This window comes from Lagopus leucura, unplaced genomic scaffold (assembly GCF_019238085.1).
Source record: "Lagopus leucura isolate 7727_CA_CO unplaced genomic scaffold, USGS_WTPT01 Super-Scaffold_100157, whole genome shotgun sequence".
NCBI classification, from domain to species: domain Eukaryota; kingdom Metazoa; phylum Chordata; class Aves; order Galliformes; family Phasianidae; genus Lagopus; species Lagopus leucura.
Window position 1 is genome coordinate 5,302,240 of NW_024962334.1, and position 17,014 is coordinate 5,319,253.

At 40.0% G+C, this 17,014-nt stretch overlaps 1 protein-coding gene across 2 annotated transcripts in view; it reads left to right on the forward strand.

The window, feature by feature from the left end:
- Positions 1 to 3,768: 3,768 nt before the first annotated feature.
- Positions 3,769 to 17,014, forward strand: part of ANLN (anillin actin binding protein) — a 28,820-nt gene continuing 15,574 nt past the window's right edge. For both annotated transcript variants that reach the window (XM_042888639.1, XM_042888640.1), the window contains exons 1-14: positions 3,769 to 3,867; positions 8,516 to 8,669; positions 9,004 to 9,288; positions 9,660 to 10,006; positions 10,707 to 10,929; positions 11,700 to 11,893; positions 12,030 to 12,137; positions 12,622 to 12,739; positions 13,428 to 13,544; positions 14,090 to 14,316; positions 14,887 to 15,038; positions 15,331 to 15,478; positions 16,004 to 16,139; positions 16,530 to 16,709. In XM_042888639.1, coding sequence (XP_042744573.1) covers positions 3,850 to 3,867; positions 8,516 to 8,669; positions 9,004 to 9,288; positions 9,660 to 10,006; positions 10,707 to 10,929; positions 11,700 to 11,893; positions 12,030 to 12,137; positions 12,622 to 12,739; positions 13,428 to 13,544; positions 14,090 to 14,316; positions 14,887 to 15,038; positions 15,331 to 15,478; positions 16,004 to 16,139; positions 16,530 to 16,709 — 2,407 coding nt within the window. In that variant the 5' untranslated portion in view covers positions 3,769 to 3,849. The remainder of the gene's footprint in view (positions 3,868 to 8,515; positions 8,670 to 9,003; positions 9,289 to 9,659; positions 10,007 to 10,706; positions 10,930 to 11,699; positions 11,894 to 12,029; positions 12,138 to 12,621; positions 12,740 to 13,427; positions 13,545 to 14,089; positions 14,317 to 14,886; positions 15,039 to 15,330; positions 15,479 to 16,003; positions 16,140 to 16,529; positions 16,710 to 17,014) is intronic.

The window sequence follows — 17,014 nt, forward strand, 5'->3', positions numbered from 1 at the left end:
CCTCTTTATCTTCTGCACCCCAGCATATATCATTAAAAGACAGGTTGCCAAATTTATCTCTATCCAAGGACAAGCAGATGTCCAGAAAGAATGGCCGAGTGCTGAGTGAGCAGATGTTATGATTTTGGTAATTCTACTGAGCATGCGGCTGTGAAGAAAGTTCATGTACAAGACAAGCGAGGAAGATCACTGGATGAAGTAGAAAACCATCAGTTGGACTGTCATGATGCTAGAAGGATGCTAGATGGTAGAAAAGACCATGGAATAGAAGATTGAAGACCTCATAAATCACTACCTGAGATGGGAGTGCATATGTTAATTGTCTCACGTGTGATTGATGAATGTGTACTACCTGTGGAAATACAGTGGACTCTGAATCATGCGGTGTTTGAAGCGATTATGGTGCAAATATCCCCAGTGCTCCCAGCACCGTAATAAGCATAATTATAATAATACCTGATTTATAACTTTATGTGGATTCTAGAATTTGATTCTCCAAGTCACCGAGCATTGTGAGAGCAAGCCTGGGGATGCTCTGAAAAGAAACTCCCTCTTGTGGAAGCAATTCTGCTTGTGGAAGTCACTAGAGAAGCAAAAAGCAGCACTTCGTGCATTTAACTCCAGGGAAAGCCAAGTTAGCTCCATGCCATGTAATGCATAGGGAGGCACGAAAGTCCCCAAAGCAGCTTGGCCTTTATCTGTGCCCATGAAGTGGTGTGTGCCATAAAGGCATCAAAGAACACCTGCTAGACCAAGGCACTTTATGAAACTATCTTCAAAAGTAATGCTGCCAATACAGTATGGCAGGTGGGGGAACAAGCGAGTGAGGAGCATGTCTTTCCTGCAATAGTAACCATTTTGTCACTGAAACCTGTTTTCTGAAGGGAAAATACAAACAAACAAACACAAAAAAAACATTAAAAAAACCCATACCCTTCTACCCTTCCTCATTAATACTGCCACTTTGTGCAACAGAACAGCATTACATGCTTCTTAATGCATGCTTAATGCATGATAAAGTTAAGTATGCCCTAGCATCTATGTGTAAGTTAAAACATTGCCACCGAGGATCTCTTCTGCAGAGACCCTTCTGGATCTGATGAGAGCATCTCTCAAAAACAAGAGATCAGCCCACACTGCTGTGTTTTGCTACACTACAATATATATTTTGCTATACTACAGACCAACTCTTTTTCTTGCTGCTTGGAAGGGAAATCACTGTTTTCCAGGCCATATGTCCTGGAAAAGTAGGATATTTAACAAGAAGCACCTCTCCTTAGAGAGCTGGGAATGTGCAGCCTAGAGAAGAGGAGACTTAGGGGAATCTCATCCATGTGCAGAAATACCTGATTGGAGGCTGCAAAGATGGGAAGCTAGGACAAGAAGCAGTGGGCACAAAGTGGAGCACAGGAGCCTCCTCTGAACACCAGGAAGCACTTCAGTGCTGTGTGGGTGACAGAGCACTGGCACAGCCTGCCCAGAAGCCATGGAGTCGCCTCCTTGAAGAAAAGCTGCCTGGATGTGGGCCTGGGCACCCTACTCTGGGTGGCCCTGCTGGAGCATGAGTTGGACAAGATGGACCCAGAGGTCCCTTGCCACTTCAGCCATTCTGTGATTCTATGATGTTGAATGGGATCAGAGACCACAATTTTTTCTTCATTATCTTACATTTGTGATTATTTTTGTGTTGTAAAGAAGCCAAATCTACAAAATCTTTGGCTACAACTCTCCTTATTAGTTAAAAAGTATGCAAAAAAATTTAATGAAACGGTCTGTAACCCTCTGAAAGAAAAGACATCCCTGAAAACAATCAGTATGCTTAAAAAATGTGGAAGAATAATTGGGAAAATAAAGATGTTTTATTGTCCCATTAAAAGCCAAATGACTGGCTTCTGTGTCCATGCCTCCAATTCCCATGAAAACTGCAAGCCAGCAAAAAAACATTCCGGAAGCACTTTGTGTTATTTATTGTTACAGAAGGGATTATTCTTCATTAGCTTAACCTCAGCAAGAAGAAATCTTAAACTATATAATGTGGGTGAGGAGACAGTGAAGGGTGTGAGTCATGGTTTTCAAATGCTGAGAGCTGGCATAAAACACAAATCTGTTTAGTAGGCAGAGCTGGCCCATTGTCCTGCTGATTTCAACATGGCATTCTTTTCTTTTTCTCCCTCTCTTTTTATGCTTTCAGATTGCAAAACATCAGTTGATTTTATTTTATTTTTTCCCCTCATTGCAACTTGCCAATGGTTCTACTGAATTCTTAGGACAAAAAAATAACCCCAATTGGAAGTTTAATTGCTTTGTCCTCCACAACTCTGAAGGCTATGGACCTTGCAGCCACTCTGCAGCACCAGTCCTGAGAAAGACCAACCTCTCTGGGCTCTTTAGAATGGCATAGGAATATTACGTTTATTGTGCCTCGCTTTTCTGGAAGACAGACATAATCCCTGAGAAGCTGAGAAAATTACTGCTTTTATTTATTTCTAGCAGGGCCTCACTGAGTCTGGGTCAAAATGATGCAGTAATCATTAACTCTGAGGAGACCAAAAGGAAAGGAAATTTATCACACGCACGTTGCATTGACCTTGTAAGCAATTATATACTCCTAAGAATCTTAATTTCATTTTATGGAATAAACCTTATAGAAATAATTTTTATGGGAAACTTCTTTTACAGAATAAAACATGTCTGTTTCCTTCTTTTTTAATATTACATAGCAGATGAGATTGTTCTGGATTACAACAGCGCAGCTCACGCTATTTTGACTGCCCAGAGAAGGCCCTGAGGCAGAGCATCAGCTCTAATGGCATTGCCCTGCCATTAGAGCAATGACAGCAGTGGATGGAGACACGTTTAGAAACGACCAAAGGCAACAGGAACTGCTATATACACATCTTATAGATCCCCACATCAAGCACAAATTCATGTTTAAATTGCAATAGCTATTTTTATTTTTTATTAAAAATATTTATTTTCTATTTACAAAGGGCTCAGACTGCACGTGACTTTTCTTCTTTTTGGATGGCAGGAAAGAGAAATGAGTCCTTTATTTTTCAGTTCACAGCACTTCTCTGGTGGTTGCCTGCATTGATTTTCTACTGCTCCATTAAAGGAATGTTTCTATAGTTTCCCAGTGATTGCGTTACCTAGTTTATCTTGAAGGAAACAAAGCCCATCCTTTCTTGTCACTATAAAGGCAGGCTCAGAGACTAAATAGGAGTCTCACGATGGGTTTCATCTGGTAAGTCCCAGCATGCAGCCCAGCACATGAGCACATTCTGAGCCGAGTTTGGAGCCCATTACAAGTTGTGAGCCCAGTGTAAGTTCTGAGCCCACATCTCAGGCTGCTGAGGCATCTGAGAGCCACGTGAGGGCTTCTGCTGGCAGCAGTGTCCCATTGTGAAGATTTTTTCTGACTACTTAACACTGCATTTTTGAATTCTGCTGCATGTAGGTGCCACGCTGTTTGCAGATAAGGCACTGGGGAGATTTTATAATGAGTAACAGTTAAGAGTGTGCGTGATTCAGGCCTGGGCTGGAGTGCAAGCGTGTTAGGCTGGAAAGCAGATGAATTTCCCACATCCCCGCACTCAGGTCTTCTGGGGCGGACAAACGAAGAACTGCCAGGGGGCGGGAGAGCAGGGCAGTGCGCTGTCGGATTGGGTGGCGCTTTTGTCAATCTCCGCCTCCCTCCCGCCCGCCCCGCGTCGGAGAGCCAATGAGTGGCGCACTCCGTGCGCATGCGCACTCGAGGCGGCGCTGAAATTCAAATCCGCGGAGCGGTTGGGGTGGAGGTTTTTGCTTTTCTCGGGGCGGCGTGAGGGAGCGGCGGCCGGAGTAGCGGCGATGGATCCGTTCACCGAGGTGGGGAGAGCTTCAGTCCTTAGGGCCGGGGGCGAAAGTCGGGGAGGGTCCGCGGGGAGCCGGGCTGCCTTACGGCTTCTCTCAGGCTTTCCTAAAGGCTGCGAGCGGCCCTCTGTTCCGTTCCGCCTTATTGCTGTGGAGGACGGAGGGGTTATTCACGCAGGAGCTGGTGGAAGGGAGGCTCTTTTCCATGTGCGTTTTTGTTCTTTAACGGGGCAGGCTTGTAATGACACAAGTAGAATTGGCTGGCTTGAATGAGGGCTGAAGGCTTCTTAAGGATGCTGTGCTGTACTCTGCTTCCATGTGAGATAGGTATAAAGCTGCAGAGCTGGTTTGTGATGGCTTTCAGAAATACCTCAATACAAGTGAATGCTTCTGAATACACAGCACTACACAGTGGTAGAGGTTGGAAGGGTCCTCTGGAGATCGTGGAGTCCAACCCCCCCCCGCTGAAGCAGGTTCCTGCAGAGGTCACACAGGTAGGCGTCCAGATGGGTCTTGAGTATCTCTGAAGAAGGAGACTCCACGGCCTCTCTGGGCAGCCTGTTCCTGTGTCCTGTCACCCACACTATAAAGAAGTTCTGTCTATTTGTGTAAAACTTCTTCTGTTCCAGTTCTTGGCCATTGTTCCTTGTCCTACCGCTGTGCTTCACTGGAAAGTGTCTGGCTTCATCTAATTGCCTCTTGCACTTCAGATATTTATAAACACTGATCAGATCCCCTCTCAGTCTTCTCTCAGCTCAACAGACTCAGGTCTCTCTTCCTTTTCTCATAAGTGAGGTGGCTCCATGCCCTTTATTATCTTTCTTACTCTCTGCTGGACTCTTTCAAGGAGATTTCTGTCTTTTGAGCTGGGCAGCCCAGAACTGGACACAGTATTCCAGATGTGGTCTCTTCAGGGCAGGGTAGACAGAGGATCGCCTCCTTTGACCTGCTGGCTGTGCTCTTCTTAATGCATGCCCTGTTTAACCAAAGCCTGAATTAATTAATTAAAAACAAAACAAAACAAAAAAAAACCACCCACAAATCTAATCATAAAAAGAGATAAAAAATCTTTATCAAGTACATTGCTTTGGAGGAAAGAATAATCTGTATTTCTAATAGGCATCCTGTAAATAAATCGGGTGCCCTCAGCAGGGGAGGGTTGCAAGGTCCAACTTAAAGAAATCACACGTAAGATACTGATTTGCATGTGTCAAGGCAGATTAATGCTGCTCCCATGTAAGGCTTGCTAAGTGTAAACATCTAAAATCTCCTTCCTTAATTGGTAGTGGGTGACATGATGAGACTAGTCTTAAACAAAACTGCAAGTCCAGAATACTGGATCGAGTTTAAAATGGTTTTGCATGCTGGGAAATATTCCAATCTCAACACACCCTTTGTGTAGTTAACTGACTTTGAAAAGCTGTGACCAACTCAGGGGCCACTCCTTAGTGTAAACTTCATTCAAGTATTTGCTGGTGTTGCAGAGTGCCTGAGAGGTATTGCTTTGCCAGGAATGCTTATGCTGTGGAGGACGTTCCCCTGCTGTATAAGAATCTGACCACTGCATCAGAATTTTGATTTGATAACTTTTCTCAAAAAGGACTTTTTATAAGGAAGCTTTATTATTACCTGCTTTAAAGTATTCATGTCCTAATTTTTATTTCTTTTAAGTATCAGTTTTATTAGTTTAGCTATTTTCAGGTTATATTTGTAAACAACTGTTCTGTTGTTTGTAGGGAACTGGTGAGGCATTATAAACGTTGCTTAGGTATGGCAGTGTTAATGCAAGCGTTACCTGGCCAAAGCTGTTTGCCGATCACTTGGCCTTAGAATAAAAATGCTTCGTCTCAATTAATAGATGCTGCTGCAAGCTTCAGTGTGTTCAATGCTTTCAAATGAAACAGTTCAAAAATAATGGTTTTTAATTAATTTTACAAGCAAAATCTAATGACCTGTTGGGTGTCAGCCAAATTGTTAATATGGTCCACTGAGGAGATGGTGGAGTCCTATTTTAGAATCACAGTGAGCATGCTTGTGGCTCTTAGTTGGTAGTTGATTGTGTAATTCACTTTGTTGCATAGAAGCCTGTGTTTGGTAGTACAGAGAGTTAGGAATAGTCCAGGTTATTTATACTGTGCAGTACTTATTGTAGAGCACAGTACTGTTTCCTAGTGTGGCAGATGACCAAAAAGAAGTGACAGAGTTGCTCAGAGAAAGGTTTGCATACATGAAATTTGAAGTTAGTTGTTGTTTCGGTGTCACAGAAACTTGCTCCTTCTGCAACATTCTGCTACTAAAGCAGGGTAGCAGCAGCAAGTTCTTGTAATCACTCATGAGCCTGTGAGCAGTCTTCTCTAAGGTTGCTAGGTACGGCTTCTGTACGTAACTTAACACGTACTACTTTTAAAGCAAGACTATCCACCAACATTTAAAGCAGGAAGGTGTTTTGTGATTTTATAATGTGCTCTTGCACACAAGCCATGATCCTCTAAGTACAGCTTAGTTGTTTTCAACTTCCTACATAAAATGAAACAAGCCTGTCCTACTCTGAAATGTTGCCTGTTACTGGAATGTGTGGAGAATGTACTATTAGGAACGAACACCTATGATGAGCTTAAGATTAAGCCTCGAGTTCTGGTAGCTGGCTGACTCATCGTGTGTAACAGCGGTTTGAATTAAGGCGGTTGCATGGAAAAAGCCAGTAGGAGTTGGAGCTCAACAACGGAGGCATGCATTCCTGTGAAATGACATCCTATTTGTAACAACTGAAGCTCCCTCTCACTGGACTAACAAAACAGAAAGGAATGTGACTGCATTTGAATAGAACTGTAGGAATACTGTCTTAGTGCACTTGAATTTGCAAAAGAACAGTTACACAGATGAACTTAAAATGGGTAAGGGACTTATGAGTGTATTATTATCTGAATGCGTTATAGCTCTACCTTTTGGAGATTGGAATAAGGAAACTGGCCTGTGGAAACAACTGGGATCCATCTTATGGAGAAGGCATTCCAGGCACTTTGTGTGTCCCTTTTAAAAATATTTTTCCCCCTAACTTCTCTTGCATGGAAGTTAGAGAAGCAGCATTTATACTTTGACAGAGAATCGTTGGGACTGACATTCCATTTGTCTTGTGTTGCCCTACAATGAAACATTGTTTGAGACTTCAGCCTTAGACAGTTAAAAATGTGCAATGTGTATTTAATTGCTATGTGACAGGCCAGATAATGGCTGGTACAGTTCTCACCATAATTTATGTGGTACCAAACAAGTGCAGTTTATGTGCTTCCCTTTAGAGGTCATTAGTTCAATAGCACAATTTTTTCTTGTTTGTTTCAAAGCACCTTAAAATATTGATCAAAGTAAGAATGAAGTGTTCTTCACATGTGGTTAAACTGTGGTCTTGATTTACAAATGCAGCATTAAAAAGATGTTACTTCAAACATGGATGCTATAACGAATCTCCCTCCAGTAGTGTAAAACATTCACTGAAACAGCTATTTCATGTGCAATGTGATTATACTATTCAAATTCCCAAAAGTTAGGGAATATCAGAAGGTTACTTGACACCTCCTCACATGTTTTGTTTTCCTGTACAAGATGGTGATAAATCATCTCTGTTCGGACAATTAAGACATCAGTTCCCCACAACTTAATCTTGCAGAACCAAAGTTCACTTTTGGTTTTGATGCTGCAGTAGCTACTTTTTTTGTACTTTAACAACATGGATTTAATTTGTAGAGTTATTTTTCTTATGGACACTTTGGGATCACTAAATTTTTTTTTTATAAATAAAAGGTCAGTGACAACTGGGTGTCTTGAACATGTTCTTCAGCAACAGGTCAGGAGCCCACAAGTCAGACTTGCTAACTGAAGATTATCATGTGGTGATTCAGGGAAGAAATATTATTACTTTTAAGTGTTTCTGAATACTTCAGGCTCTAGATATATTTTTTCCCTCTATTTTTGTCATTGCTTATGTCTCTCTAGTGTGATTTCCTTAAGAAGCCAACGACTGGAACTTTGTAATCTGTTGGGTAGCTCCTTCTGGTTTTTGATATAAAAGTAGATGTCTCAAACTTCACTGTTTCAGCAATTTCCTTGACGGTCTGTGTCTAGATGATAAGACTGGAATCGACGTCCCTTTGAAAGAAATGCTGGAACCTGTTATCTGTCCAGCAGGCAAAACAATCTTCAGATACCCTGCAAACATGAACTAACCAGCCAGATAGCAAGAAGGTAGCTTGGAATTTGCTGCCCTGTGAGCTATCTTTGATCTAACTTCCTGAAAATAGGGGAGATGTGTGTATTGCAATGGTCAAATAGAAGTATGGAGTTCAGGAGTTACTGCAGTGAGAGAAAGGGGGAAGACAGAAAAACCAAATAGATGGTGGTGTAGAAAACATGTTTATCCTGTTTTCAGGAGTAGAAGGTGGTAACCAAACAGAAAATCAAGCTTTAACTATTTCCATAGCAGTGCATTACAGTAGGTCAGTTATCAACATCTGAGAGACACATTTGTCTCAGTGTAGTCATCATTATACGTTTATGTTATTGTCCCTTTTGGTACATGCTCGTTACAGAAAAACTTGAAATATTTTGATTTTGAACTGTTACTGTTAACACACTGAAGTGTATAGTGATCTGTGATTGAATTACTCAGAAACTGCTCGAACGAACCCGTGCCAGGAGGGAGAACCTGCAGAAGAAAATGGCTGAGCGGCCAGCCATGGCAGCGAGACTTGCAGCGCAGACCAAGAGGGTCAGAGAGCCTTTGTCAGAGACTGGTAACCAGGCACCTCTTCCTGATGAAGAAGGTATCCTACATACATGTTGGTTCTGTTCCATTTTTTTTTCCTTGTTTTTACGATGGCTTGTGAAAACCTCTCAGTGTTTATCCTAAAGTAAATAGCAATGGGTGCATTTACCCAGTCTGCTAAGACTGGGTGTGGATAATGTTTACCTTTATCTGAGAGCAGATGCTCTTAATGATTAGTAAGCTTGTTAAAGATGATTACTTAATGCCTTGTAATTGGTGGAAATAGAAAAGGACGGGTTATTCGTACATCATAACTTTGCACTGCAGTTTTGTACTGAGGATGTTTGAGACTGTTAGAATACTAATTTGCTTGACTACTCTGACTTGTACAGTGAAACCTAGTACTAAACCATCGCCATCAAAGAGACGCTGCTCCAATAATATAGAAACCCAAGCTTCCACTACAGAGAATACACAGCCTGTTCCTTCCAGTTCCCCAAGCCACCATTCTCCTGTGATGAATTCGGAGTTGCATGGAACTGTGTGTAACAAGGCTTCACCGGCTCAACCTTTTGAGAAAGGAAAAACAAGCACCAAGTCAGAAACTCCTGCAACTCTTTCAGTCAAAACACGTATGCAGAAACTGGCAGAACAGCGACGCTGCTGGGATAGTGAGGGTATGTGTTCTTACAGAAAAGCAGCAATATTATTCAGCATTTGCATTGATGATAGGGTGTGCTAGCAGACAGTTTTTTTGTGAGACAATGTGAATGTTTTTGTACGGAAGTTTTGTAGGCAGCACTGGACATAGCCTAAAATGAGTAAACTGACTGTAACAGAGTGCTATGTGTGCCTTTTAGTGTGAAGCATTGCTCACCACTACAGTGATGTCAACCTAGTAAAGTACTTGGTCAAGACAGTGTTGCCTTTAATTTCACTTGATCAGGCTCAGTGCCTTCGGAACATCTAACTTGATAAACTCACAACGGAGCAAAATTCAAAGGTATCTCAATGTATTTTATTAAGAAGACTGTGTTCTCTTTTCCAGATCCCTCTGAATGTGCTCGTCTGTCTCCCCTCCAGTCAAAGGACCTGTCTGTTTCTCCACCTAAGCGGGCAACTAATGATCTGGCAAGCAGTACCCCTATTGGGAGAAGGGGCCGTTTGGCTAACCTTGCAGCTACAATTGGCTCCTGGGAAGATGACCTAAGTCATCCATCTGCAAAGCAAAACAATGCACAAGAACAGCCTGGCACTACTTGTTTATCCAAATTGTCCACTACAAGTGGAGCATCTGCTGGAATCAATAGTAGCAGTGTAAAGCAGGAAGCTGCATCCTGTTCTCAAAGGCTTGTTGAGGCTTCTATTAATAAACCAGCAAACTCAAAGATAGCGGTGAGTGTCTGATTAGTTGCTGATTAAGGATTGATTTGAGTTCTGGGGGGGAGAAGCGTTAATTCATACCGGTTTAAAAACCTGAATGTTGGTAACAAATTTAAAGATTTGGTGTGAGTAATCTTAGTTCACTTACTATTTTTTATTTGATAAAAACGTGTTCTTTTTTTAAGCAACAGACCTGAAACAGTTTAGAAGTCCTTGAGACTTGAAGATGAATGTATAAATAAGTCTTGTAGATGTTGAAGTCAAAGTAATTGATTGCTGTCTTTTGATTATTGGAAAGACATTCCTTAAAGTGACAACCCTTTTGGATTTTACTCTGACTGATTTCTCAGCTGACTGAAACTCTGAATAACAATGGAATCAAAATGCTGAAATTATTAGTAACAAATGCTTACTGTTCCATTTATGCCACTTGCTAAATGGCAATAATCTGTGTGCCCTATCTGGTTTAGGGAAATGTGGGAAGCTACCTGATGTATCTGACAAAAACACATTGATCCCAATACTGAAGGAATTTGAAACATTTAATCAAGATGCTGTAAATAGCTCATAGTAATGGTTGTCAGTCCTTTCTGTTCTGGTGGAATTCATTTTGTAGTATGTTCTGCATAAAGTTTTAATTTTTTTTTTTCCTCTGGAGAGAACGACTAACATTGTACAGTCTCAGCTTAACATTCTACCTTTTTCTCTTAAGGATCCAAATAATTTTATAACACAGTCCTCAAGCAGTACTGTTCCTGCTTGTGAGGAATCTGAAGTGTCACAACAGCTAATAAAGAATCCCTGCAGCCCTCAGAAGACTGAGAAACGCACACAGACGGTACAATCAACTTTGTCTCAGTCGGTTCAGTCCAAAGAAGAGACAGTCAAAGGAACACATGTGCAACCTGAACCTAAGGATAAACCCACAACACCAGGTAAGCTGTTCTTCAGCTTCAGTGAGTTTGAGGAATTGTCACTGAAATCACCTATGTTGAAAACTACATGCTAGTTAAGTTACAATAACGTTGTGTAATGCTTATTTCTTGCTCTAACTTCGTTGAAGAAGTCTGTGATAATTGTAAATTGTATGGCTTTCATATTTTGCAAGAGTATTTCCTGAATGTATTTTTAGTAACTCCTGAGAGCAAAACCAATCTAACAGCATACTTTTCAGACAGAACTATTAACATCAGTTGATGACAGGCTATTGAAAGTGTATTTCAAATTGTTGACTAAGGTATATATCCAATAGATGTTAAAAAAAAAAAAAGCCTGAATACGTTAGAAACCAAAAAGAAGTGCTTCCACTCTTGAAAGCCATGTAGATGCATAGTATCTTACTTTTTAACAGTAAAGTAAGGTGGATTCCTAACACTGTATCTCCCTTGGGTGCTAGAATGCTCATTTAGATGAAAGATGCAAGTGAGAAATGTTTAAAAAACAAACCAATTGGAATAATGAGCAGGGTCACGTGTGGTCTTTGTAAAGAGGAGGGCATCTGTTTGCTCTGATTTACAGCTTTAATATCTTCTGTGTTCCATTACAGCAGTGATTTGCACTTCAGGTGAAGTTTGTATAGAGTGTAACAGTAAGTTGTAAAGGAGCATCTTAATTGCTTCATTAAGAACCTCCAGTGAGATCTAAAACTGCAGTGTAACTTCTCTGTTTGAGAGCTTCTTTTAAAGCAAAAGAATTGTTCTTGTAGGGGGATCAGGAATTAAGCCCTTCCTGGAACGTTTTGGAGAGCGCTGTCAAGAGAACAGTGCACGCAGTCCTTCCACGAATACTGCGGGGTTCAGAACGCCCATCGTCACCCCAAACACAAGGACAATCCAGGAAAAGCTTCTCAAACAAAATGAAAATTCCTCTACTGCCACTTTAGCGCTTCAGCTTAAGCAGGTATGACTTGCTAAATTTGTAGCTTGCTTATAAGCTCAGGAAAGATTCTTACTGTTCTTTCCCTACCTGACAAGTTTGCAATGTCTTGATGTCTTAAAACTCTGAACTCTTCTCCTATTCCCCTTTATTTGCGTAGGAACGTGAACGAGAACTTGCATGCATTCGTGGCCGATTTGATAGGGGCAATCTGTGGAGTGCAGAGAGAAGTGAAAGTTCTAAGAGAAAACTTCCAGAAGCTAAAATGGTAATATGTTAGCTGCATGCATTGGAAGATGTGTGAATTGCTTTAATGTGTTCGGAACATGGGTATTTTTGCACAAATGTAGGTAAAAGATGGGAATCTAAGGTTTGTAAATACCTAGGCTACACAAGACTGCTTCTCACGTAGCTCATATGATTGTTAATGAAGTATTGGTTTTTTTTCTATAGAATCAGTTACAAATGATACTGACTTGAGCTGATTGATTTAGTTTTTGATGATGGTTATTGTGTTACTTCCTATAGTGTTATCTAACAAATAAGCATACTTATTTCTTATGTATGAATATTCTTTCTCCTTCCCAATCCCCCACCAACTTCTAAAAACTCTTCTTACAACCATTTCAACTTGGAACTTCAGCTGACATTCTTGCATAAATAGAATCCTCCTTCATATTGGATAGGTAGCTAAGCTTTTTTTAGTCACTTTGAATGTTACCACCTGAATGTCCTGTTTTTGGTTTTAACAGGATGGCCCATCTCAGGGTAGTCCAAAACGTTCTCCTCGTTCAGATACTACTTCTGGATCAGCAGAAGACACACCAGCAGGAGACAGGCCAGAAGAATCTCCCAGTGTAGAATCTTCAGGTGAGAATTTGTTTTTTGCTTGTGGCTAATGCAGGACTGTAGCATTCATAAATGGTCAAAGAGATTAGTAGTACCCTTGTTTAGAACTGGACCTATGTACACTCTTATGTGGTTGCTGATTTGTCTACATTTTCTCATATAATACTTTGCTACTTGATTGGCAAGACAGATTGCCATTGTTTCTCAGTAGGTTTACCAATGTTTTGTATTTTGTATGCTGATTTTAGAGTGAGTGTGTGAAAACAATCAGCTACAGATTTCATTTATACTGTACCTGAGTTTACCAAACTTACACCAACACTTCCTTCTTCAGTATCCCCTTGTATCAGTTCTTACAGTAGGGGATGTGAAAGGATTTGTTATACCTGTGACATCCCATCTAATATTTAGGGGTTGGGAGAGCCTTCAATTCTATGAAAGCAGAATGAACTTTGTTAAATGCTCCTTTTACACTTCACAGGCAAACAGACTCTCAAATGGGCTTCTACAAATGCAGGATACTCTTCTCTTGGCTTGGATGTTGTGTTTTCTGTTTAATTTCACTTTTTGCTCAAATGGCTGCGTTCTGCAGTGTTTTTGTAAATTGTCAGCTGTATTAACAATCTACTGAAACACAATGCTAAGAAAAAAGTAAATAAAATTGGAGGTATAGCATATCTTCATTGACTTTTTTTTATAAAATTCTTAGGTGCTCCTAAATGTGAAGAGACTGATAAATCCAGTTCTCTGATGGTCACTCAGCCGAAGAGTCCTGTAGAAGCGATGCCTGTGTCAAAACTTGAACAACTTGCTGAGAAACCAGATGGTTTGTATTGATTTAGATGCATTTTATTTGCTTAGCTATCTGTTCTCACTTGTCCAGCAGTGTTAATATCCTTCAAGACTGAATAATGCATTCACTATGTATCCACTGACACTCGTGTGTTTGCTTTGTAATTGGGTTTATATCAAACAAATCAGGAAGCTTTTATTTATAATTCTTCTCTGAATGTTAAGTCTTCAAGAAATATTAAAACTGATACTAAACTTGATTGGGAAAGGAGAGAAATGGCTGCTCTGTGGGAGACTGCAGTTTCAGACTTGCATAAGCTGAAATGTTGTAACTTGTCTGACACGTCTCTTTGTATTGCCTCCCTGTATCACTTATGCAGAACGTGGGGTAAAAGTATATTAAAGTAAGGATGGAAGTATACTTCAGGTTTCTCACATGCCTGACTATAATAAACACTTCTTAATTAACATTACTTGAAAAACAAAAGTGGATGGCTTCTCTGTCAACTCTTTAGTCTTGTTCTATAAAGAAACATTTAATTTAAATGCTACTAATATTTATAAAACATCACCTTTCAGATGAAGAATGTGAAGGTGAAATGAAGGCTGGTGATGAAATGAATAGCTCGAAAGTGATAAATGAAATTTTTGAAATTCTTCAAGAGGATGGTCCAGACATAGAAAAGCTGAAGAAGGAAATGAGCATGAGCCTGGAGGGTGAAAGTGATGATGATGAGCAGGAAGAGTCACTCAATATTTCATCAATGTCTCTGTTAACCCCTCTAGTGGAATCAGTTGGTCCAGAGGTGAGAGCTCTTGGGAGATGGGGAAGGATGACTTCAGTGTAGAAAGTTGTTCCATTTGGTTGTGAACAGTGTTATATCTTAGTGTGTTGTGATACCTGGTCAAATCCTGAAGTTGCGAAAAACATTTTGCTAATGGAAACTTAATGAGGTAAAGTTTCTGAAGTTTTTACTTTTTGCCTCTAGAAATAACACTGCATGTCAGATGCTACATGAAACAAGTTCCTGTAAAATCCAATTTTAATATATAAATCTGTTACTTGCACTGGGCTTGTAGTTGTGTATGTGTGTTTATTGAAGCAGTTACCTGTGAAAATCTGAAGTAATTATTTAACGGTGCTGGTTTGAAAGCTAAGGGTGAAATATTCTGGAGTAAAGTGATCTGTTGGTGTTTTTAAAAATAAATAGCTTGTTCTGTGTTCTAGAAAATATTTGTAAACAGTCTGCTAAATAATATTCAGCTCCCTCTGAATTTACTGCTTATATGTAATCTCAAAACAAGCAAATACAAGAGAAAATGTATTTCAAACATCTGTCTGTGTTACTCATGATCCAACATCGTCTTCTTGCCAGGTCTTTGTCTCTCCTAGTAAGTCAGTTGGTGAGGATAGCAGTGTCAGTGATGTAAGTCAAAAGTCTGAGAAGTTCCAAAGGACTAAAGTCCCCAGGGCAGAATCTGGAGACAGCATGAGCTCTCTGTCAGAAGATCGCAGCCTCCCATATAGGTAATAAACTCAAAGATTGTCCTAAGTGCACAAACTAAGAATGTGCCATGGCTTTTCTTTTTTCTTAAACTACAAAAGTAGTTTTTCTTTTTGGAACTGTCAGCCTTTACCAAAGGCTGCCTCTATGCCATCCTCACATCGCCTGAACTTAAAATGTATCAAAGAGTGCTTTTATTTCAATGTCAAGATGGAAAGCATTAATGAATGATGTACGTACGTGTAAATAAGTGTGTGAATAAGTAAAGCTTGATATGCATGGAAAACACTTTTTAACCCAGTTTTCTGTTTTAAGTGTTGATGCATATAGATCTCAAAGATTCAAAGAAACAGATCGTCCTTCAATAAAGCAAGTCATTGTTCGCAAAGAAGATGTTGCTTCCAAACTGGAAATGAAAAAGAATGGTCCATGTGATCAAGTCAATATCAAAAAGAAAATGCAGGTATCTAATATGCTTTTAAAAATAGTTTTTCTATTCCTATGCCTAAGTTCACCCTGCAGATGACCACATGTTAATACACTACATAAACTGATTTTGCAGTTCTAACATAAACATTTAACAGTATGTAGTAGCTCAAGTCACATTGTACCAACACATCTTCTGATTTGGGTCATGCTATAACTGTCTTGTGGACACAAGATGTTGTTTTGAATAGGATATGGAGAGCTATATTTCGTTTCTCCTACTGAATTTGACAGGATTTGCAACCACACTCTTGGTAAACAACATTTTGATCTTTGATGCTGCCTCATCATGTGTACTGCTGAATTTCTGGTTAGCTGCTGCTTCCAGTGGTAAAGGGAAAGCTAGACTGGATGTGGAGCATACAGACACTGTAGTCATTCATTCCATATTACATTTAAATTCCCTTTGAGGTAGAAAAAGTTGTGCTGGAGTATTCTCTTGTAGAAATAAAATTGAACTGCAAGATGTTCCATAGCTTACTATTTGTCTAATTTACTCTAGGAGCTGAACAATGAGATCAACATGCAGCAGACAGTGATTTACCAAGCCAGCCAAGCCCTGAACTGCTGTTTTGATGAGGAACATGGAAAAGGGTCACAAGAGGAAGCAGAAGCAGAGAGACTACTTCTCCTTGCAAGTAGGTTTTTAGATTTAAGTCCGATTCTTTACAGCTTGAACACCTTATGAAGATTTGTGATATGCTCCTGCAATTAATTTATAGTATTACTTTATACTTGCTTATTTACAGTTCTTCCTTTTGGAAAACAGGAGAAGATAACATCTGTTCTGTTTTGCCTTCTCCAGTAGGCAGGGATACTTTTTGGTACTTTCCTTGTCCCAGATATTTTTACTATTCTTAAAGTTGATTAATGCTTACATTGCATTTTACATACTTATGGCAAAAAAAGCAAAACTATAACAAACCAAAACCAACCAAACCCAAAATTAAAATCACAGCATCTCAACGCTCATGTTTAGTAGTATTTTTACCTAATTACAACTTTTATTCATTAATTTCTTTACGCAGCTGAGAAGAGAACTGCTTTATTGGAAGAATTAAATAAACTGAAGATTGAGGGACCTCTTAGAAGAAATAAAGCTGCGTCAGCGTCTTCTGACTTCGCTCCATCCAGGGGATCTGTTTCTATTTCAGAAATGCGTCTACCTCTAAAAGCAGACTTTGTGTGTGGTACAGTTCAAAAACCAGGTAAAAATAGCAACTAGAAGTTATGCCCCTTCCCTTGCTGTTTTGCTGTTCTCCCTCCCTCACTAAATACATCTGTTTAGTTTTCTCCTCGTTGGCTTTTGCTGTTTCCTTGGTCTTTTTTAGCAGCATCCTTTTTCGTACCTGTGATGTTCAGGAAACTTGTGTGACTTTCCCAGGCCAATCTTAGAATAAATGTTTCCATGGTTCTCTGTAACTTTGTTGGGAAGGAAGTAAAATTTTGTCTCAGGTCTACCTCTTCCTCCCTAGACTTTTTGTATGGATGCAAGTCTAGTACTAAATAAATT